The following is a 23,658-nucleotide window of genomic DNA, read 5'->3' as shown; positions in this document are numbered from 1 at the left end:
CATAAGAGACTGTTAAAAACTGAGAACAAACTGAGGGTTGATGGGGGGTGGGAGGGAGGGGCGGGTGGGTGATGGGTATTGAGGAGGGCACCTTTTGGGATGAGCACTGGGTGTTGTATGGAAACCAATTTGTCAATAAACTTCATATAAAAAAAAAATAAAGGTTGCCTAGTATTCTAGCATTTAAATCTTTCTTGAATTTCATATATTTGAAAAAAACGTTTATAAATAATGTATTAAATATACTTTTATGTAGATCTTGAATTTCTTTTAAATGTTTATTTTTGAGAGAAAGAGAGACAGAGTGTGAGTGGGGAGGGGCAGAGAGAGAGGGAGACACAGAATCCAAAGCAGGCCCCAGGCTCTGAGCTGTCAGCACAGAGCCCAACACAGGGCTCCAACTCATGAACCGTGAGATCATCACCTGAGCCAAAGTCGGATGCTTAACTGACTGAGCCACCCAGGCACCCCATAGATCTTGAAACTCATCTAATTACTTCCTTAGACTAAGTTCCTAGATATAGAATTATTGAGTAGTGGGTATGAGTAAGTCTGAGGCAGCCTGATTATTATTTAACCCTTGTAGCTATTTTCATTTTCTTCCTGGACACTTGAATTTTTTTTTTATTTCAAAGTTCAAAAGCTTAAAAAGGAAATGTCTTATTGTTGAATGTTCTGCAACACATTTCGCTGGAATGAAATGTTACCTTTCAATCAGCAAGTTCATTTATTTCTTTATTTTAGGGAGATTTTCTTGTATAATACTGATGAGCATACCTTCTTTCATTAGCAGGCTTCTCTATTTCTAGAACATCAATTATTCTTATGTTGGCTCATCATTACCTGTCTTCCACATCTATCTATTTATCCATCCATCCATCCATCCATCCATCCATCCATATGTCATCCATATTCCTGTGATCTATCTATCTATCTATCTATCTATCTATCTATCCATCCATATATCATCTATATTCCTGTGATTATCCCAAGTACTTCTCTATAGCCTTACCTAGGTTTTAGCTGACGGCTCTATGAATATTAAAAACAGGAGAAAAAATATCTATAGCCCTATAAAATTAAATATATAGATGAGAACAAAATTACCTAGTTCACTCAGTTATGATTACTGATCGTATTCTGGCTCATACCCTCCCAGACTTATATTTGCATATGCAAGTACTTATATACATGCCTCCCTTTAAAAAATGCATTCTTTTGAAATCCTGCCATTTGCAGCAACGTGGATAGAACTGGAGGGTATTATGCTAAGTGAAATAAGTCAGTCAGAGAAAGACAGATATCATACATGTTCACTCATATGTGGAACTTGAGAAACTTAACAGAAGACCATGGGGGAAGGGAAGGGGAAAAATAGTTATAAATAGAGAGGGAGGGAGGCAAACCATAAGAGACTCTTAAATATAGAGAACAAACTGAAAGTTGATGGGGGGGGCGGGAGAGAAGGCAAAATGGGTGATGGGCACTGAGTAGGGCACTTTCTGGGATGAGCACTGGGTGTTGTATGTAAGCGATGAATCATCGGAATCTACCCCCCAAACCAAGAAGATCACACTGTATAGACTGTATTTTAGTGAACTTGATAATAAATTGTATTTAAAAAAATGCATTCTTTCTAATCTAGGAATTACATTTGTGGACTTTATCCCAAGGAACTAATCACACAGCAATTCAAAGAGTTTTGTATAAGGACGTTCCTTACAGCTTAGTTTATAAGAATGAAAACAAGGAGGTAACGTAAATATCTATTAGAAGAGAATTTGTTAAACTGCTACATTCATATAAACAATACTACACAAATATTAGAAAGTGTATGTAGACCCATATACATTTGCTTGAGAATATCCCCACAACGTACAATTAAGTGAAAAAGCTGGCCTCAAAATAGCACATGGTGTGATCTCACTCGTGCAAAATTATTTATCCTAAGTCTACATGAATATGAATATGTTCCATTCAGTAATAACCCCCAATGACAGCAGTGGTTGTTACTGAATGGAAGGACTTGAGGTACTTTTGCTTCCTTCGTTTTGGCAAAAAATTTGAAATTTCTATATCTTTGAACAGAGATGGGGAAAATTAACAACATAGTTTATTTAAGGGGAAAATGTGTGTAAGTTAGAAAAATGCTAACAGTATTTATATTATTATGCAATGGGTCAATTTTAAGACACGTGGCTCCATAACCTTAAGCATAGGAAGATGGCTGATATGCACAACCCTTAATCTGAACACTGACTCAGAGTGTCGTTACCAGGCCACCATGGCTTGCGGTGCACCCTCCAATTAACGGTCACAGGCTTATATGATGTACTCTGTTTACAATGTCAATTTGTGAAACTATTCAATGTTTATTTACTATTAAACATCTATGTCACACAAGCTCATTCCTTCGAGGTTTGCAGCTGAAAGAAATATTTTGTGAAATCCCTTCATGCTGTTTAGTTTGATCTGAGAACATGACTACAAGGAAGACCTCACATGCTGCTGTTTTTGTGTTGCAGCACTTCCCATCACATTGCAGAATCTTATTCTAGGGGGCTCTGGAAACCTGGGTTCCAGGTCTGACTCTGTGCCTATGTAAGCTTGAGTGCCTTGGAGTGTTATGGAGGGATCCTGGGCAAAGTCTCGTTACAGGACATGAACTTACTGATCCCTCCCATTTAGTGATTTTTCCTTCCTACAGAAGCATATATTACTAATGAATGGTTGCTTAGTAAGTTAATATATTGTACCATCAATCCTGGCTATTAAATACCTTAGTGCAAGAGTCACTCTATGCTTTTCGGTAAGATGTTTGTATATTTACACTGAGGTTGCATGAACAATATATATGAAAACTCCTGAGTGAAAGTCATTTTTCTAGAGCTATGTGTATTTCCGTAATGTATTTAGGGAGAGTATCTATGTTTATTATTTATAATGTACCAAGTGCTGCTATGAATTAACACACTCCTTATCCCTGTTCTGTGTACTTCCACACTTCCAGAATGAGAAAGCTGAAACTGGGAAGCCTCATAAATTGTCTCATACTAAATGACTTGAGAATGGTAGAGCCACGATTTGAACCTGGGCACAATGGCTCCAGAGCACCCTTTTAACACTACATTAAACGTTGTCTCTATTTGTAGGTAAAAAAGCACAGAGAGGTGAGTTGCCTATGGAGTCACAACTGGTTGCCAGACTCAGAGGAATAAGAAATATCAATGAGGGAAATAGGGACAGATGGGGGTGAGACAAAAGGAGAAGGGCAGATTTACGCAGTCACCCTCAGAAATCTTATTTGGAGAGGAGTGTGCCAAGAGTTTGCCATCATCCTTCAGTAACATTGCTCTATAATGTCCTCCTGAAGAGTAGGGGATGGGGGATGCTGGCTGACCACTGCACTAGTAGGTGGACAGAGAGGGAGCAAAAGTGAGTGTGTTCCAACCTCCCTCACAACACCTGTCAATTTGGGCCTGTGATGTGTCGCTTTACTGATCTTTGGGCATCAAGCAGTGTCTTTGGGTCACCAGTGCTTAGCCATGCAGCCCCTGAGGACAAATCTGTTCATTGCTTAATGGGCAACCAGTCTTCCCAGCATTTGACATTAAGCATTATCTGGGTAAGGTGTGTCTGATCCTCACAATGTCATCAATAGCTGGTATTGCTGGGACCATGGATATACCACCCATCCAGTGTTCTCCTGGGGTGGGAATGCTGAGTTCTCAGAGCCTCCCTATATATTAGTAGATGTTGCTGACCTGTTAGTTTAACATGGGCATAGTAGATGCAGTCAGTGCTCCATGCATATCACTTGCCTTCCTTCACCATTTTTGTGTTTCATTCCCAACAGTAGCAACTGCATCTCCTTGCTGGAGGACTGTCTTTGGCTGCTGGCCCTTGCTTTGCCTGTGTAAAGAGAGAGCTGGAAGTGTCCCCAGGAGCACTTGGTCCTTGACCAATGACTGATATCCAGAAGTATCAACACTCCAGTCCCTGTGTTCCCAATGGGGACAATTCTGAGGTATGACCTCTATTGTCCCAGGGATTCCTCAGGACCAAACCCAAGTTATCCTTTGAGGGATTTGCTGGCTGCTGCATCCTTGTTTGGCGTCCTTCCATTCCCAGGCCCTCTTCACCTCTACTTTAGTAATTTTTTCTGGGCACACTTCCTACAAAATCACTTCTAAGCACAGGAGTGTATTCAAAATTTAGACCATTTCCAAAATTTCCCTGGTGTTTACTTTCTGCCAGACTGTCACATCTCCTCTGCACAGTGCAGGTTCTGTCAGTCAGGGACATGTGTATAAAAATGCCTTAAAGGTTTCTCTGCATATGAAAGGGAAGGCTGAAGACATAGTCATGGAACAAAACAGGGACTCCTGAATTCACTATTCAACATGAAATTGGAAGTTCTAGTCAGAGCAATTAGGCAAGAAAAAGAAAATGAAGCAAAATTGTCTCTGTTCAAAGATGACATGATCTTATGCGTGAAAAGCCCAAAGATTACACACACACACACACACACACACACACACACACACACACACACACAGAACCAATAAATGCGTACAGGAAAGTTTTAGAATACAAAATTAACAGGCCAGAATCAGTTGCTTTTCTATACACTAACAACAAACAGTCCAAAAAAAAGGGAGTTAAAAAAGCATTTTCATTTACAATAGCCTCACATATAATAAAATACTTAGGAACTAACTTAACCAAGATGGAGAAAGACATGTACACTGAAAAAACTAGAAAACAGTGCCAAAGGAATTTAAAGAAGACACAAGTATATGGAAAGACATACCGAGTTCATGGATTAGAAGACTTAATATTGTTAAAATGGCTATACTACCCAAAGCCATCTACAGATTCAGTGCAATCCCTACCAAAATCCCAATGATGTTTCTTGTAGACACAGAAAACTTCATCCTATTATTCACATAAAATTTCAAGGGACCCCAAGTAGCTAAAATAATCTTGAAAAAGAACAAAGTTGGGACGACTTGCAATTCTTGACTCTAAAACGTACTGGTAATAAAAACATAAAACAGTCATATAGACAATCAGAATAGAATAGAGAGCCCAGAAATACACCCTTGCATGTATATATGGTCAAATGATTTTTGACAAGGGTGCCAAAACCATCCAATGGAGAATACAGTATTTCCAACACATGGTTCTGGGAAAGCTGGATGTGCACATGCAAAAGAATGAAGTTGGACTCTTACCTTATATATAAAAATTAACTCAAAATAGATCAAAGACCTAAATGTAAGAGCTAAAACTATAAAACTCTTAGAATAAAACATAGGGGAAAGTCTTAATGAATTTAGATTTGGCAGTGATTTCTTGGATATGACACCAAAAGTACAAGCAACAGAAGAAAAAATAAACTGGACTTCATCAAAATTGAAAACTTGTATGCATCAAAGGACACTGTTAACAGAGTGAAAAAGCAACCCACAGAATGGAAGGGAATATTTGCTAATAATTTATCTGAAGAGGGATTAATATCTAGAAAATATAAATAGCTCCTACAATTTAACAACAAAAACCCAAACAAACCAATTCAAAAATAGGCAAAGGACTTGAAAAGACATCTCTCCAAAGAAGATATGCAGAGGCCCAATAAGCCTGTGAAAAGATGCTCAACAACACTAATCATTAGAAAAATGCAAATCAAAACTACAATGAGATACTGCCTCACACCCATTAGGATGGTGGCTAGAAAAACAAAAACAAAAACAAAAACAAAAAACAAAAAAACAAGTGTTGGCAAGCATGTGGAGAAACTCATGCACTGCTGGTGGAAACTCATGCACTGCTAGTTGCTAGTTGCTGTGGAAAACAGTATGGCAGTTCCTTAAAAAATTAAACAGAATAACCATATGATCCAGCAATCCCTCTTCTGGATATATACACAAAAGAATTAAAAGCAGAGACTGTGAGAGATATTTGTACACCTGTGTTTACAGCAGCATATTCACAAAAGCCAAAAAGGGTAAACAACCCAAATGTCCATCGACAGATGAACAGGCAAACAAAATGTGCTCTATACCTACAGTAGAAAACTACTCATCCATACAAAAGAAAGGAATTCTGACACACTCTACACAATTGATGAACCTTGATGACATTATCCTAAGTCAGACATAAAAGTCCAAATATTTTATGACTCTGCTTATATGAGGTACCTGGAATAGTCACACTTGTAGAGATGGAAGGTAGAATAGTGGTTGGAAGGGGGTAGGGGGAAAGGCAATTGGGGAGTCAGTGTTTAATGTATACAGAGTTTGTGTGACATGATGAAAAAGTTCTGGAGATGGACAGTGGTGATAATTGCACAACAATGTGAATGTACTTAATGCCACTGAACTGTATATTTAAAAATGGTTAAAATGGTAAATTTTGCATTATGTATACTTTAATAAACACACACACACACACACACACACACACACACACACACACACACCATAATCAGGTCTGGCCAGGACAAAGTGCCTAGAGAAAACAGAAATCTGAAGTGTCCTCAAAAATGAAATGACACGCATTTTGGATTTCTAAAACAAGTCTGGGAGACAGGGGTGTGGTGGGGGCAGGGAAGAAGAGGAGAAGGGAAGGAGACCAGGCCCTACACAGCGTAATGGCCTCTGGAGAGAATGAACTGACAGGTGGGAAATTTTAAAAACTGGACTAGGTATGGATTTTATCTGCTACTCTATGCTTTGCTGTTTCTCTGTACCTGTCATACTCAAGTCTTCAGTAAAAGTTTTTATAGACTCTCACAGGTTGTATGAGAAGTAAAGGGGGAGAATAAAGTCTTAGAGACTGTGTTCCATTGGTGGGTGAGCACAGAGTAGAGAACAGGGAACAACCCCAAGAGGCAAAACATGAATGATATGAAGGCATCAGCAGAAGCAGGAATTGGAGCAAAGAGTTACTAGGAGAGATGTAAGTCCTTTGAGTTTCTTCAGAATTACTGGGGCAATACTGGGTTTTCTGCCATTTGCAGGGAGAGGGCTGGTGCCATTTTTACTGAACTCCTGAAGGTGGCTGAGGCCAGGGTTACATTAGTTGCATATGGTGGTGCATGGACCTCCTACAGTGGGCAGGTTCTGGAAACACTGCTCTTACCCTGTGCCCTCATAATTCTGATGGTAATATGCCCTTTCTAGGGTGAGAGGGCAGGGCAGATCTGATTGCTCTAGTGGGAAATGTCTCCTGCTTGGAATTCAAACTGAAACTTCGTGAGTGAAAGAATTGAACATTGCTCAGAGAACAGTCACTTGTTTAGTTACTGTTTAATGCCCATGATTGTATAGGTAACTCTTAGTAGATACTTTTGCAGAATTTTTCTTTTTTCAAAAATTTAAAAAGTGTTTTTATTTATTTTTGAGAGAGAGAGAGAGAGAGAGAGAGAGAGAGAGAGAGAGAGAGAGAGAATGAGTAGGGGAGGGGCAGAGAGAGAAGGAGGCACAGAATCTGAAGCAGGCTCCAGGCTCTGAGCTGTCAACACAGAGCCCTACAGGGGGCTCAAACCCACGAATTGCAAGATCATGACCGGAGCCGAAGTCGGCCGCTTAACCAACTGAGCCACCCAGGCGCCCCCTAAATTTTCCTTAACAAATGGACAAATGCCACAAGATTTTGAGGCTGTTAAGATTATGAATACCTTTAAGAAGTTTATAAGCACTTGAGAGCAAACTATCTGGTAAGCTCCCTCCTGTTGGCGAGATATTGTGCAGAATTTTTCTATATTAGTCACTGACCAGCATCATTAGAAAAGGTTCTGAAAATAGCAGAAGTAATTGGTGCAGCTGACATGTTGGCCATGTGTCAGATACAGGAAAAGTTCAGGAAAGAGTACAATACCTGTATAGAGGAGTGATAGTTAACAAAAAAGCATCTGATGTTTCAAGCTTTGCAACTCCTTTAACAGGCATGGGTGATTGGAGAAACTTACTAACACCCCGAAGGTATTCCATGATTTTATTTCTGGTTATGCTCAAATGACACATCTGAGCCACTTTCCATTATATGACTTGGTTTGTACTCTGCAGCCATTTAAAAATTTTTGTTAATGTTTATTTATTGTTGAGAGACAGAGAGAGACAGAGCATGAATGGGAGAGGGGCAGAGAGAGAGCAAGACAGAATCTGAAGCAGGCTCCAGGCTCTGAGCTGTCAACACAGAGACTGATGCAGGGCTTGAACTCACGAGCTGTGGGATCAAGACCTGAACAGAAGTTGGACGCTTAACCAACTGGGCCACCTAGGCGCCTTGAACCATGCAGCCATTTTGAAAAATGCATAAGAGACCCTGATGTTAATGTCAAAATGTGGTTTAGGGGTACCTGGGTGGCTCAGTCGGTTGAGCTCAGGTCACAATTTCTCGGTTTGTGGGCTCAGGTCACGATTTCTCGGTTTGTGAGTTCAAGCCCCATGTCAGGCTTGCTACTGTCAGTGCAGAACCTGCTTCAAATCCTCTGTCCCCTTTTCTCCATCCCTACCCCACTTGTGTTCTCTCAAAAATATTAAAAAACAAACAAACAAAAAAAGAATGTTGTTTCATCTTTCTGAAGAAGGTCCAACCATCAAAAGTCATGGGCTTGGGTATCTGTACACAGCTATAAGTGGTTGACAGCTGGCTCTCTGGGGTCAGATGCTAAAAGCCAACCCACTTCATTGTGGGCCGATTGCAGACCTGGTGCAGGGTGTGATCAGCTGATACAGGATGTTCCATCTTCTTCTGGGAAACCCCTCAGCCAGCCCAAGTCTGCACCTCAGCAACAGTCATTTGGGAGCTGGCACTAGATTCTCCTACTTAGATGGCTTATTGCCAAATGAAGTAGGATAGGCAAAGACGTAGTGAAAGGGACAAAGAAGGCTGAATTTTCTTGGCAATCTAGAAGACATACTGAAGCACCAACATGACATGGAATCCATTAAGGCTTAAGTTTTTCTAGGGCAGGACTTCTGACTCATTCTCTCATCATTGTGCCATCAGTGCCTAGCATATCTGGAACATAATAGATATTTTTTAAATGTTTTCTTTTTTTTGAATTTATTTTTATTTTTTGAGAGAGAGAAAGAGAGCACAAGCAAGGGAGGAGTAAAGGGAAAGGGAAGAAGGGAATCTTTTTTTTAAATAATTTTTTTAATGTTTATCTTTGAGAGACAGAGCACGAGCAGGGGAGGAAGAGAGAGAGAGAGAGAGAGAGAGAGAGAGAGAGAGAGAGATAAAACCTGAAGCAGACTCCAAGCTCTGAGCTGTCAGCACACAGCCGGACGTGGGGTTCGAACTCGTGAACTGGGAGATCATGACCTGAGCCGAAGTCAGATGCTTAACTGACTGAGCCACCCAGGTGCCCCACAGTGGGAAGGAGAGAATCTTAAGCAGGATCCCTCTCAGTGTGGAGCCCATCGTGGGGCTTGATCTCATGACCATGAGATCATGACCTGAGGCTCAATCAAGAGTCGGACGCTTACCCCACTGAGCCACTCAGGTGTCCCAACATCTTTGAATGAACGAATTGAAAATTCTACATGGTTCTTGAACTTGAGAGCAATGTTTCTCAAGTCTTAGTGTACACTGGAATGTCCTGGAGGTCTTGATAAAACAAAGATGGCTGGACTCCACCTCCCAAGTTTCTGATTCTGGGGGTCTGGGACAAGGCCTGAGAATATGCATCTTTGACAGGTTTCCAGGTGAGGCTGTGCTGCGGGTTGGCTGACCACACTGTGAGTAGCGCTGCCTCAGAGTGTGTGAGAAACACCCTGGAAGCTTATTACAAGGCTGACACCCTTGCTCTGTGCCTGGGGATTATGATCCAGTTGGTCTGGCATGTAGTCCAGAAGCCTGCATTTTAACAAGCTCTGAGGTTCTGATGGTCTGCAACCACATGGTCAGAACCGCGAATGGTTTGTATCTCTCTTACTGAGAAAGTTACCAGAGTCATCAACTTCCCCTTTGGAAACCAAGCCGGTTGCAAAGCTCAGTGGCAGCCAGGTGTGGCAAGCCACATGCACGAACATGGATGAAAGTGGGACCTCAGGTGTGAGCTGTTGTAGAGTGAAAGAATAGACATGAGGCCATCCCATGTAGGAAGGAGAGAGAGAAGTATTAGAAGGAAAAAGCTGGGCATAGCTCTAAGGTACATGCGATGCAGATAGAAGCTGGAGGTGGTGAGGCTCATAGGCAGCAGCTGGCCTGAGGAGGGGGGGCATGATACGGAAGAACCGAATCAATCCTACAGAATAAAGATGTCAGGTAAAGCTCACATTTAAATGGCACCTGCAGATGAGACTTCAGGGTCCAGTGATTCCGAAGTGTGGTGTGCTGGCTTTGAAAGGACCCTGGAGTTCACTCAGTTCCCCACAAGATCCCTGAAAGCCCACCTGGGTAGAGGTGGAGGTGCCCAGCCCCAGCATCAGGCTGTCCTGACTCCCAGGCCTTCTGTGCCACCGGACACACATCTATTCACACAGCACATCTGTCGTGCTCCGTACATGGCTGCAAGCGGATGACAGATGGCTCTTTGTGGATATAATATGTGCCACCACCTTCTGAGAAATTTCCCACTTATATATCTTGTGTTGGGTTTCCCAGAGGCAGGGGTTCGTTCTGAGATGAGGACTCCTGTGAAAGTCATTTATTAGGAGGTATTCCTGGAAAAAATAGGTAGGCAGGAGAGACTGGGAAGAGAAGGAAGTCACCACACAGGATCCGACAGAAGGTGGCTTTGGCTCAATCCCATGCGGGATCTCTAGAAACTGTGGGTCACACCTGGAAAGGGAGCTGTCAAGGGTGGCCCTCAGGAGGTGTAAATTTTCTGGTACTTTTTCTTTTGTTCAGGTGCAGTGGCAAGGTGGGCTCCAGCAGCCTGGGGTGGGGGGTGCTGTCCACCAAGGGACCTAGGTGCTGGTTGCTGGGGAGTAAAAGTGACTGGGATGGATGTGCATGGGTGGGGCTCTGACAAGGTCTGCTGTGTCACTTTGGACGAGTTCCCTATCTTCTCCAAGGCTCAGGTAACTCTTCTAATGGCCTGGTATGTTCTACTTCTACTTCTACATTTTCTTTCAAAGTTCTAAATTGCTAGAAGGTTCCCATTTATGCTGTGGCCAAATATCTCTTTGTAACTTCTACTTACTGGTCCTAGGTCTGTAGCCACAAGACCACCACCTATGTCCCTCCTGCCTTTGAGAAAGTTGACAAAGATCATTTAACCTCTAAAAGATTCTTTTGTTTTAGCCTAAAATCTTCACCTCCTTTACCTGATCCCTGTTTGAGAGAAAGAATGTTTCCAGACCCTCCCCTCCTTCTAGCTGGCCTCTTTGGACATTACCTGATTCATCTGAGGCATCTTAAAATGCGGCTCCAGATGGGAACTCAGGGCTTCTCATTTGAGTATTCAGTCAAGAGTTTGAGAAACTGAATTGCTTACCAAGTCAACATCTCATGCTTCAGTGATCTGCTGTTAATGTTATCATCATGTAAAGTATGAAAGGCAAATAAGTCCACAATCTATTTTTGTTAATATGACCAGTCATATGACACGGGGCCACTAATTTTTCCCATCTGGGTCTCTGACCTCTGACCTTTGGGAGCTAGTGCCTCCTCTCTTCTTTGGAAAACGCTGACATCATACCCAGAACAAGTTGTTACAGAGTATGGTGAATTCAGGATGTAGCAGAACAATGCTCGATTCCAGTGCTTCTCACACTTTTTGAAGAAGGGTTTGGAGAAGCATATTACTGGGCTCCCCACTAGTGGAGCTTCTGATGCAGTAGGTTTGGGGGGGGTGAGAATTTACACTTCTTAATAGGTTTCTAGGTGATACTGCAGGAAGATCACTGAGAACCACTACTCAGTTACACTTCCAGTGTGCTCAGACTCTGGTATTAGGAGTTTTCAGAAAGCTTTAGTCAAGGAAGAAAAAAGAAGGAAAAACGCACATTTATTGTGTGTACTTACATCATGAGCAGTCATAATCTAATTTTAACAGACCTGTGAGTGTACAGTTATCATCCTCTTTTTAAAAACAATAAAACAACACTCATAGAATTTAAGTCACTTGCTGAAAGTCACATGGGGCAGATCTGGAAATGAAGCCCAGGTCTGTCTGACCCCAAAGCCCAGTCCTTCCCCATTGCCAGGCTGCTTCTTAAACTGTCAGCTGGGCCAGAATGCCAAAATCACATGTGATTAACACACACACCCCGTCCCTTGAAATTCTTTTGCTTGAACTGCATGTCACAAAGATAAAATACATTTCCTGTGCACAAAAAGTGGTCTTGGAACAGGGGGAAGATGACACGGGAGTGTTTTTCTACTGTATGTCTTTATTGTTTGTGATCATGTTTTCACAGATAGCTAACTTAAATGTGCCTATTTCTAGTAACAGGCTCTCTATGGAGGCTGCCAGAAGCCCTATGTAAGAAGGAAGTATATTGGGACTTAAAGGAGAACTGAAGAGAGATGATAAAGAGTTAACCTGCCAAAAACAGTATCCTAAATACCAAATGAGCACAGTTTAGAGTTTTGTGGTTTTGAGAAAAGGTTCCCAATGTTATTACTATACATAATCGTTTTCTTCCTCAAAAGTGCACTACAACGGATGAAGCTTGAAAACATGGGAAGTCACAGAAGTGGGTCACAAAAGATCAGGTGTTGTATGACTGCATTTATATGAAATATCCAGAGATAGAAAGTAGATAAGTGGTTCCCTCGGGCTGAGGCCAGGGCTGCTTGGTGGCATAGAGAAGTGATAGTTTAAAGGGCACAGGGGTTGGTCCTTCCTTCCTTCCTTCCTTCCTTCCTTCCTTCCTTCCTCCTTCCCTCCTTTCATTTTTTTAAAAATTTACATCCAAGTTCGTTAGCATATAGTGCAATAATGATTTCAGGAGTAGAATCCAGTGCTTCATCCCCTATGTATGACACCTAGTGCTCATCCCAACAAGTGTCCTCCTTAATGCCCCTTGCCCATTTAGCCCATTCCCCCACCTATAACCCCTCTAGCAACTCTCAGTTTGTTCTCTGTATTTAAGAGTCTCTGAGGCACCTGGATGGCTCAGTCGGTTAAGCAATATGACTTGGACTCAGGTCATGATGTCATCGTTTGTGTTGAGCTCTATGCTGGTACCTCAGAGCCTGGAGCCTGCTTCCCATTCTGTGTTTCCCTCTCTCTGCCCCTCCCCTGCTGGCACTCGGTTTCTCTCTCAAAAATAAATAAAAACATTAAAAAAATAAAAAAGAGTGTCTTCTGTTTTGTCCCCCTCCTTGTTTTTATATTATTTTTGCTTCCCTTCCCTTATGTACATCTGTTTTGTATCTTAAACTCCACATATGAGTGAAGTCATATGATATTTGTCCTTCTCTGACTAATTTCACTTAGCATAATACACCCTAGTTCCATCCACATTGTTGCAAATGGCAAGATTTCATTCTTTCTGATTGCCAAGCAATACTCTATTATATATAAATACCACATATTCTTTATCCATTCATCTGTCGATGGACATTTGGGCTCTTTCCATACTTAGGCCACTGTCGATAAGAGCTGCTATAAACATTGGGGTGCATGTGCCCCTTTCAAACAGGACTCCTGTATCCTTTGGACAAATACCTAGTAGTGCAATTGCTGGGCTGTAGAGTAGCTCTAGTTTTGATTTTTGAGGAACCTACATACTGTTTTCCAGAGTGGCTGCACCAGTTTGCATTCCTACCAGCAGAAAGGGTACAGGGTTTCTGTATGAGGGGATGAAAATGCCCCCAAATTAGACTCCAATGTTGTTGCCTAACTGTAAATATGCTAAGAACCACCGAACTGTACACTTTAAATTAGTGAGTTATATGGTATGTGGATCATATCTCAATAAAGCTGTTACCAAAGAAAGCACATTACATTTGCAAAGAAATGCTGTGTCTGTTATACGTGGATATTTGCAATTTTTGATTTTTTTAAAACATACACAATTCTTTTAGAAACGAGGACTATGAAATGTAGGTTGAGCTAGACAAGACTGATTCAGGCCAAGTGGGGCTCCATGGCTGACAGCAGTGCCACCCTGACGTGGCAAGTAAGGTGTATGCATGGAGGACTGCGGCTCTAGGTTCTCTCACAGGAGGTTCAGGTGTATGGAAGGGAATGCTGACAGGAGGTCACAGTTCTGACAAGGGGTGAAGGGTTCAGAGCAAATTGCAGGATCCCACCAGGCATGCTGGAGTGCATATCTGGGCCTTCAGTAGAAGCCCAGCCACGTGAACTGGGACCCAGAGGAGCTACTGGGGCACTTGGGGCCCCTCCTCCAGGGAGGAGTAGCAGCAGCATGGCTGACTAGATGCCAAGAGTCATGTGGGACTGATCTGGGTAAAGGAGTCAGGCTGCAGGGCAGTGCTGGCTTGCAGTGGGGGCTGGATGAGGTGGTCTGGCCTTTTCTGAAGAGTCGGGTCCAGTCAGGGGCCACCCATGGTTACCCATTTGATTCTTAGTGTTGTTAGCTCACAGCCTGACCAGGATGTGTCTTCAACCCTAGCTGTGTGAATGCAAGAAAGAGAGCCAGAGAGAAGGAACTAATTGTTCTTGTCAAGTTCCTCTTAATAACCTGTTGCTCCTCCCACTGATGGTACCACCAGGTACCTAAATCTGTTCAACCCAACATTAATTATGCCAAAGACTGTGACAGGGGCTAGAAATAAAAAGACCAAGAAACGGTCCTTGCCCTCAAGGAGCTTATAGTCTAAATGGGGAAGGCCACTCATAGCAGATCATTTTTAACATGATGATAATATCCTATCACATGTGCTCATCACCAAGCATTCAGGTTGGGTTGCAGAGCCTGCTTCTAGGGGACCCAACTTAAGACACACATCTAACACAACTAAAAAAAGCACACTGAAATGTTTTTTAGTATACTTAATATTGCACAAAAATTAAAATTTTGACCCTTCCTGCAAACGTTACTCAAAGGACAAAAATGTTCTTGGATGGACTGATAGTTATATTTTCTAGAGAAAACCTAGGAAACACACCCAATATGAAAATTTCCTCAATTAACACAATTCATTTATATCCCCAATGTCAAAACGCATTAAGTTGGCATATTGGGCCAGCAATGAACACAAGCTTATTGTGCACAATTGACTTTTTGATGTCAAGATGTAGAGTCTTCCACAGCATCTCTATTTTCAAGTAAGTGTGACATTTTGGATTCAATCTAAATGCATGATGATGGATAGATCTGACAAGATGTGATTGATTCTGGGGTAAAAAAAAACGTGTTTAAAAATTGTATTTAAACTTTACTATTCTGAAATTTGGTTTCAGTAATCTTTGTGTTGCACTATTTTATTTTTATCATACAGAGGTCACATAATATAGTGGGGAGAGAGCCCTGGATTCTCGTCCAGACTCCGTAATTCAATATCCTAGTCACCCAGACAAACTGTACTCTCTCTGGGGCTCATTTGCTACATTTGTTTGAAAAGAAAAACAAGAAGTTGCAGAGGAAAAGGAGAGTTTGGTTAAATGATCTATAATATCCCTTCTACCAAATTTCTATTAAGTCCGTTTAATTTCACCATTCAGATTTGTGCACACTGAACCAAACTGGTATCTTATTTTTGAACTAAGAAATTTTAGTACTTAAAAAAAAACCCCAAAACACCCAGCACCCCGCCTGAATCCATCTGTAGTTTTAACATTAGGAATTCAAATTGGAGTATTTTTAGCCTCTGGAGTTTAAGTAAGCCCTTAACTTGAGCCTCGGCCTGCATTTTATAATTTGGCTAATTTAAGTCATAATGCAGTTCCATCTCTGACAAAGAAAGCAGGATCATTTTACTAATATTTTTTTGCACTTCAAGAATTCTAATTGGAAACGTTGTAAGTACAATGGCATAAGAGGAAGAAAATGATTCATTTTAATCCTTCATTCGACATTTTTTCTTCTTTTTTATGAAACACAATCCCAACTGTCAGAAATGCAAGTTATTTCAGATGCTCTCAAAAGGTTCACTTAGAACAGATTGCCAGAGGGGTTGCATTAGAAAACAGAAAAATCAATTCTAGATGAAAGCAAAACACAGAAGCTCCAAATTGGCAAGAAAGAATAGTTATATTAATCATTTAGTTATTTAAGAGGAGGATGGAGGAGATGGAGAAATGCTTCCTAATGTCTCAAGATTGGGTGGTTTTAGTCACCATTTCTGTGCTGGGTGCATCTTATAAATAACTTCATGAAATGGGGCCTTATGAAACTCTAGCCTCTACGGAACTTTGTGACCTTCCTTACTGCCCATTATCTCGTCACAGCGTTGAAGATGTAGCAGGCAGTAATCAGATCAGAGTCTGGAAAGTCAGGGAGAGAAACTGGAATGAATTACTTTCTTAAAGGAAGTGGTCACTCAAAGGCAGAAAATCCAAGTCACCTGCAATCTTCTTGTCCACTTTGCCAAGGGATGGGTTGGGTTGGGTCCAAGAACAGGAAGGGAGAACTCAGCTGGAGTCAGGGAGCAGGGGTAGGAGCAAATTCTGCAACGCAGAATGTGAGACGAGCCAGCCCGGGAGACGCGGGCCGCCTCGGGAAGGGCGCAGAGTAGGCCCAGCATCTCGAAAGGGTGAGTCCAGGTGAGGGGCGTGTAACGAAGCGGCCCTGGCAGGGAGACCCAGATTCCCCCGGGCGTGGTTCCCGCTAGTAGCTCTCAACTCAGTGGCCTCCTGGGTGTCAGCGCGCAAAATCGCCGCTTAATCCCCGCCCCCGCCAGATTAATTAGGGCCTTCCCAAAGCAGATAGTTTCGAGCCAGGGGGCTTCTTTCCCAGGCGCAAGGGCACCAGGGGGTCGACATTCCTCCGACCCAGCCAGCCGCCTCTCCCCCAGACACCACCAGGTACAGCGTCCCGGGAGACTGGCGCACCTCCAGTGAACGCTTCCCACAGCCCTAGCCGAGTTCCCGAGACCCCCTGGTGACCGGCGGCTGGTCGGGTCACCGGAGTCAAGTCCCAGGCCCGGGCCGCTTCCTCCAGCGCCCCGGCCCTGGGTTCGCAGCCAGCAGCCCGGGGCGCGGGGCGGGGCACGCCGGGGAGGCCGAGGCCGCGCGCTATTCCTGTCGCTGTGAGCTACCGGCATGTTATGTACGGCGCCCAATCATGCCTCCGACGCGCCGCGCTGACCTGCGCCCCCCCTTCTTAATCCCCCAGGCTTTGATTTGATCCTCCGCGCGGAACAAGTTCACCCCCCTCTCCGCCCCGTACCCAGTTGTCCCCGGCCCTCGCGGGTGCCCGCAGAATCCGCCCTCCTCGTCCACCCCCGGGAGGCCAGAGCCCTCGTTCCGCACTCCCGGGACGCCCGAGGCGGGCCACATCCTTGCATCTGCGCCGTCGGAGATCCAGCAACCCCCACCCTGAGTCATTCCACCCTCAGCTCGGCCCTTCCAGGTGATGGTGTGTGGCCACTGCGGCCCCTGGCGCGCAGGTGTGGGCTTCCCAAACTGGGCCGGGGAGGGGGCTTTGGGCAACGTGCTGGCAGCCTCGGCAGACGCCGGAACCAAATCCTGCACCCTCCGGAAGAATCCAAACTCCGTGCCCTTTGCTACTAGGAGCTTATGGAAACCGTTCCCCGACCGGGTTTGCTCTGAGAGGGATACAGGGCTATCTGCAGGCCTGGATGAAGGAGCCCTGGGCTTTAAGCTGAGCAGGCAAAAATGGGCCCCTGCTAGGGGCTCTGCGGCTCGCGTGGGGGACCCAGGGGCGCGGTGCCCCGAGATGACTCTGGCCGTGCCCGGCGGCCTCCAGCCCCGGCCAGGCCGCTTTCCACCCTGGACATCATGAGTTACTTTCTATCTTACTGTAAAGCTCATGGCGGTGCACTGCTCACCGGCTACCAGGCCCTGCGCGCGGAGGGCTTCCTGTGCGATGTGACGCTGGAGGCCGAGGGCAGCGAGTTCCCGGCCCATAGGTCGCTTCTCGCGTGTTCCAGCGACTACTTCAGGGCCCTGTTCAAGAGCCACACCCGGGAATCCAGGGCGCGCGTGATCCACCTGCACGTGCCGTCGGCGGCCGGCCTGCAGCGCCTGCTGGACTTCATCTACACCGCCTGGCTGCCGCTCTCCATGGACACGGTGGAGGACACGCTCGAGGCCGCCAGCTATCTGCAAGTCACCGAAGCACTGGGGCTGTGCGGTCGCTACCTGGAGCGCCAGCTGGCTCCAGAGAACTCTTGCTTCGCCGCCAACGTGGCGGCGCGCTTCGGCCTGGCGCACACGTTAGGCGAGGCCGAGCGCTGCATCGTGCGCCACCTGCGGGAGCTGCTGGTGCGGGGCGCGGGCCCCGCGGGGCTGCTGGAGCTTAACCCCACGTCGCTGAAGGCTGTGTTGGGTGCCCCCGACGTGGCGCGGGTGCCTGAGACCTGGCTGCTGGGTCTGGCGTTGGCCTGGCTGCGGCAGGAGCCTGAGGCCGAACGCCTGGCCCACTGCACCTCGCTGCTTGAGCGCGTTCGCTTCGGCCTAGTACCTGCAGACGTGCTGCGGCGCGTGTACTCGGGCTCTGGCCTCGTGCTGCCCGCCCGGGTTAAGGGCCTCATTATCCAGGCCCTCAACTACCACACTGCGCCCTCCCGCCAGCCTCTCGTGCAGGGCGAACAGACCAGCGTCCGGAGCCCCCAAACTCGCATCTTGTTGGTCGGAGGGCGCAGGGCGCGGGAGGCGGTGACCGAGGAGGTCGCGGCCCCACCGCCAGTAGCCAGGGGCAGGGGCGCCATGGCGGAGCCCGAGGAGGAGGAGGGGGAGGAGGAGGAAGGTGAGTTGGAAGAGGAGGAGGAGGAGGATTGGGAGCTCACCCAAGACGTGGTGGCTTTCGACGTGTACAACCACCGCTGGCGCAGTCTCACGCGGCTGCCTGCACCGCTACTGGGGCACAGCGTGTGCACCGCAGGCAATTTCCTGTTCGTCCTGGGCGGGGAGAGCCCTTCGGACGGCGCTTCCTCACCCCTGGCAGGCGGACAGCGGGCCGTCACGGCCCAAGTGCACCGTTATGACCCGCGCTTCCACGCTTGGACGGCGGTGCCCGCTATGCGAGAAGCGCGGGCCCATTTCTGGTGCGGCGCGGTGGGCGAGGCGCTCCTGGCCGTCGGGGGTCTGGGCGCCGACGGCGAGGCGCTGGCGTCGGTAGAGATGTACGACCTGCGCCGGGACCGCTGGACGGCTGCCGGGGCGCTGCCGCGGGCGTTGTATGGCCACGCGGGGGCCATCGGGGACCGCGGCATCGTGTACATCTCTGGGGGTAAGGCGAGGAGAGGCGAGGGCAGCTCGAGCAGCCTCCGGGACATGTACACCTTGGGCCCTGGGGAGCGAGCGTGGAGCAAGAGGGCGCCCATGAGCACTGCCCGCTTCGGGCACCACATGGCTGTGCTGCGAGGCGCGGTGTTCGCCTTTCTGGGGCGCTATGAGCCCTTCTCTGAGATCGAACGCTACGAGCCCGGCACGGACCAGTGGACTCGACTGCGGCCGCTACCTTATGATCGCTTCTGCTATGGGCTGGCCGTTGTGGAGGAGACGGCGCTGCTGCTGGGCGGCCTCAAGTGGCGGGATTCGCGGCAGGTGTCTACCCGCAACGTGGTGGGCTACGACCTCGACCTGGACCGCTGGGAGGACATTGGCTGCGCGCTACCCTGGGCCTGGAACGGCCTCCAGTGTGCAGTGCTGCAGCTGGCTGAGGGTGGGGATGAGGAGAGGGAGGGAGGGTTCGGAGAAACGCCAGATTTAATGCTGGGCTTAATGGGTTAATGCAGTCTCCGGGCGACAGGGGAGAAAAAGTCGCGCTTGAGCAGGTTTACAGAGTAATACGTGGGCTTTTCCTAAGAATGGGACTCTGGGAGCAGGGCGGCTTCTGAAGTTTAAATATGCAAACAAGGGCTTGGCCCAACAGGAACATTTCCCCTTAAGCTGAGAATGGGAGACAGGATGAGTCAAAACAGAAGGATATATGTATCTGCTTCAGTGAGCTGGAAGTCTAGGAAGACTCACGCTGGACTAGAGATGGACTTTTGCAAAGAAGATATGACCCTGTTTTCCCTCTTAAAGTGTTTCCTTAGGTGCTAGACTGATTACTTGTGCCAAACAAGGCCAAAAATGTACAAGAAATTATATACAAAACCCAGAAAATTGTTAGCTATAAAAGCTGTAATAAATAGTCCGAAAATATGGCATTATCTGAATAAATAGTGAAGGGAAAGTGCCTTCATTAAATAGCATGAAATCACTGTAAGGAGAGCTATGATTTTATGATCCAGAACCATGTTTGTAGTTCTGTTGGTTTAATATAAATGTAGAACTGAGAGAGAAAAAAAAATCTCTAGGAAAGCACTTGTTTTTGGAAAAAGTATACTAGGTTAAGTTTTTGTGTCCCTCATCCTTAATCCCTAGCCTGCTTTTGCCTTGGCTTTAGGCCATTCATTGGTTTTATTTCAGCAGTCCTTAGCCATAATAATCAGGCTCTTTTGGTTAAGCAGCACATCTAGCAAAACCCAAACCTGTTTCTTTCATCTTTAAATATTCATTCTGCAGACATGCCATAGGTTATATTTGTAAAAAAAAAAAACAAACCCCAAAAACAATAACTTATTTCTGGTGGTGCACCCCCCCCCCCAACTTCCCAAGAATCAACAGAGGAAGGAAAGAGGAGTATGTGAAATTTTCAAGTTTGTGGCAGTTAAGTGGGAAACCAGCTTGATTTTGCAGGGTCTCAGAAAACATACTTGCATACACTGAACAGCTGCTGCTTCTGGCTTATACCACCAGTGGAATGGCAAAGTTAGAATTGGTAACTAGGGAAGGGGGTAGGGGGAAGATGGCTCTGTGATTAGGTCTCAAAGAAATGTGGTGAGGAACTCTGCATGAATAAAGTAGGTGCTTTGTAAGGATTCATTAAGAGCTAAATTTATTTCACTTCAGTTTACAGTGCTGCCTCTCTCCTAGATTTGAAACTAATGCAATAAAATGTACAGATAAATATAGTGTTAAAAGGTCTCTTTCATGCTAAGCTAGTCACGAGTCTTTTAAAATTCATTAGTTTAATTTTTACCGTTTAAAACAACAGAGCTGACTTTACAAAGGTAAAAGCTGCTTAGTAGCAACACAACTAGTCTTTCCATCAACTGCTCGTTGTTTACAGGGTACAACCTTGCTGCTGTATCCATGACACATCCATCAGGTACAGATATTTTTAAGTGAATGTACACATTTGGTCTAGTAAACATCAACAAGTCTAAACACCTGTAACAAGCACACTTCATTTTAGGACAAGAGGTTTTTGTTTTTTTACATATACAAAATTCCACAAATTTAATGTACGTCAATATCCATGCAGTAAATAAATGTTTTTACAAATAGTTTTTTTAAATGATAAAAATATTACACTAGACCCCAAATTCCATACAAACATTAATACATGATTTCTCATCCATTTTGACTAAATATAGGATTACTGAAAATGTGCTGTAGAAAGGCCACTCTCCTGTACAGTGTGCAAAGTCTGCAAAACGATAGTGATTCAATGTTGATTTCAAAAGCAAAGAAAATGATCCCTGCTGTGGAGTTTTTACTTCCTCCCCTACAGCAAAAAATATTCACTGGCATATATCTGAACTCTTAGAGATGAAAGTACATTCACTGAGCTGTACAGGCAACAGTATAAAGCTGATTAGAAGTAGATTTAGGATATAGAATAGTAAAGGAGGGCCCCTTCCTCCTCCTAAAAAAACAGCAAATTGTGACTTGTACGTTATGCAGCCAGACACTAAAAAGCAGCACAGTCATTATCATGCTGTGATCACTTTCAAAAATGAGATACTTATAAATGGAAATATGTGAAGAGTACTTTTTCGTAGACTTCATCCACTCTACAGAACAATTCATGAAGCTAGGAAGAACCTCTATAAATTCTTTCTCTCATGTAATTCATTGTAATATATCTCTGAATGACCCTCATCCTCTTGCTCCTCAGGAGAGAGGCACATTTTTATTTTTCAACATTGTTTTCATATTAGAACACACACCAGCCTGTAACTAAACATATTTTACTCCCCTGCTTGAAGTATAATTATGTAAGCTTAATTAATGGACTAGGGGGAAAATTGGAAAAATAACTGGAAAGTTGAGTCATTTCAGTTTATACCTTGTTTTTTAGGAGCTGGAGTTTAAAAACATGAGTTTGGGCTAAAATTATATATATATATCTTAGCTGCCTTTCTGGGTGAATTAGCTGTGTTTTAAAAAAATCCACTCTCAAATTCCTCTGTACACAATCAGCATTTCATCACTACAAAAATAAAGGAAGATTTAAACCAAGAAAATAAAGCAGCTCTATCTTCAATTTTGGTCTTAGTTACAAAAACATCTTACAAAGCTTTGCCCTGATACACCATTAAGTGTCCCCATAGATTTGGAATAATACTTCCATTAACCAGCTTTCACAAGTTAATAGACTATTAAGACGAATATTAGATACCTGAACTTTTCTTATGTTGATGCTCTTCTATTTTGCTTAACTCTTGTATGCACATCTACATTTCACAAAAATAAAACTACAGCATTAAACTTTGTGCAATGTTTAAGAAAATTCTTAGAACATTTTAATAAATATAAAAAAGGTTTAAATTCTTTCCCACCCACAAGGATGTCTGCACCTGAAAAAGTGTGATTTACTTTTGAAGTCTTGTTTATATAAAATTAACTTAAAGGGAGAAAAGATGACCTTATATAGAAAACTGCCTTTTTGTGGTTTTACTACTTGAAGACCACCTGTCTTCAGAGTTATTTGCAAAAGTTAATTTTAAGTCATTGAAGACAGTTGATTTTGCACATGGTAAACATAAGCTGAGCACTAATTGCATATAAAATATACAAATGCTCATTAAAGACAGTGGTATAATGACCATATATGGTTTGTTTCATGTAGTTTGGTAACATTAAAGTATAGCTCGTCAAGTGTCCCACACACTGATATAAAACTACCTCATATACTTATTCAAAGTACCAAAAGGTACCAGATGGCCAGAGGGCAGAATACACTTACACATGAGTTTCAATGTATGAGTGAGTGTGTGCGAGAGAGGAAGTGATTACATCTACTTCAGAAGAAATACTTAATGGGTCATTTGAGGTGGTGTTTTGACAGATATCCAAGAAAAGATCGAGGTACATCTGCTTCCATTGTTGGAATTCTTTAGATGTCAAGTCTGGATTGTCTAGGACTTTATCAATAATGGCTACTTCCCCTTCTCTGGCCTGAAAAGCAAAAGGATTCAACAGTTAAGTTGGGTACAGACTTTTGTTCAAGTTTAAAATAAAAAGTTAATATGTAAATATTAAGAAGCCCATATGACACAGTTCTGGTTTGCTCAAACCCAGCTATTTATAATCAAGTCCTAGTGTACTTTTTTCTACACCCAAGGTATGCCTGTATTGCCCACTGTGTGTGGTTAAATTTTTAATCTTGGCCAGTCTTGTTTCCTGTCTCTGCCTATGGAAACCTTCCTCATTCTTTGAGAGCTGGTACAAATGCCTCTCATTTCTTAAAACTTTCCTTCAACAATGGGAAAAAAAGGTTTTCTCCCTCATTTATGTCCTCCTGACACTTTATCAGTGCCACT

The 23,658-nt window shown here is 44.2% G+C and overlaps 2 protein-coding genes across 5 annotated transcripts in view; one reads left to right on the top strand and one right to left on the bottom strand.

The window, feature by feature from the left end:
• The first annotated feature begins 17,836 nt into the window (after positions 1-17,836).
• On the top strand, positions 17,837-19,792 carry KLHL34 (kelch like family member 34). Its single transcript, XM_047076329.1, has one exon. The coding sequence runs from the start codon at positions 17,837-17,839 to the stop codon at positions 19,790-19,792; it is 1,956 nt and encodes a 651-aa protein (XP_046932285.1).
• A 1,163-nt stretch (positions 19,793-20,955) lies between these two features.
• CNKSR2 (connector enhancer of kinase suppressor of Ras 2) overlaps positions 20,956-23,658 on the bottom strand; it is a 306,470-nt gene continuing 303,767 nt past the window's right edge. For all 4 annotated transcript variants that reach the window (XM_047075991.1, XM_047075992.1, XM_047075993.1 and 1 more), the window contains one exon: positions 20,956-23,293. In XM_047075991.1, the coding sequence (XP_046931947.1) occupies positions 23,078-23,293 (216 nt within the window). In that variant the 3' untranslated portion in view covers positions 20,956-23,077. The remainder of the gene's footprint in view (positions 23,294-23,658) is intronic.

The sequence above is a fragment of the Lynx rufus genome, unplaced genomic scaffold (genome assembly GCF_022079265.1).
Source record: "Lynx rufus isolate CCGP_SWC_20201006 ecotype Redwood Valley unplaced genomic scaffold, mLynRuf1.p SCAF_14, whole genome shotgun sequence".
Taxonomy (NCBI): domain Eukaryota; kingdom Metazoa; phylum Chordata; class Mammalia; order Carnivora; family Felidae; genus Lynx; species Lynx rufus.
This window is presented reverse-complemented; position numbering and strand designations above follow the sequence as displayed.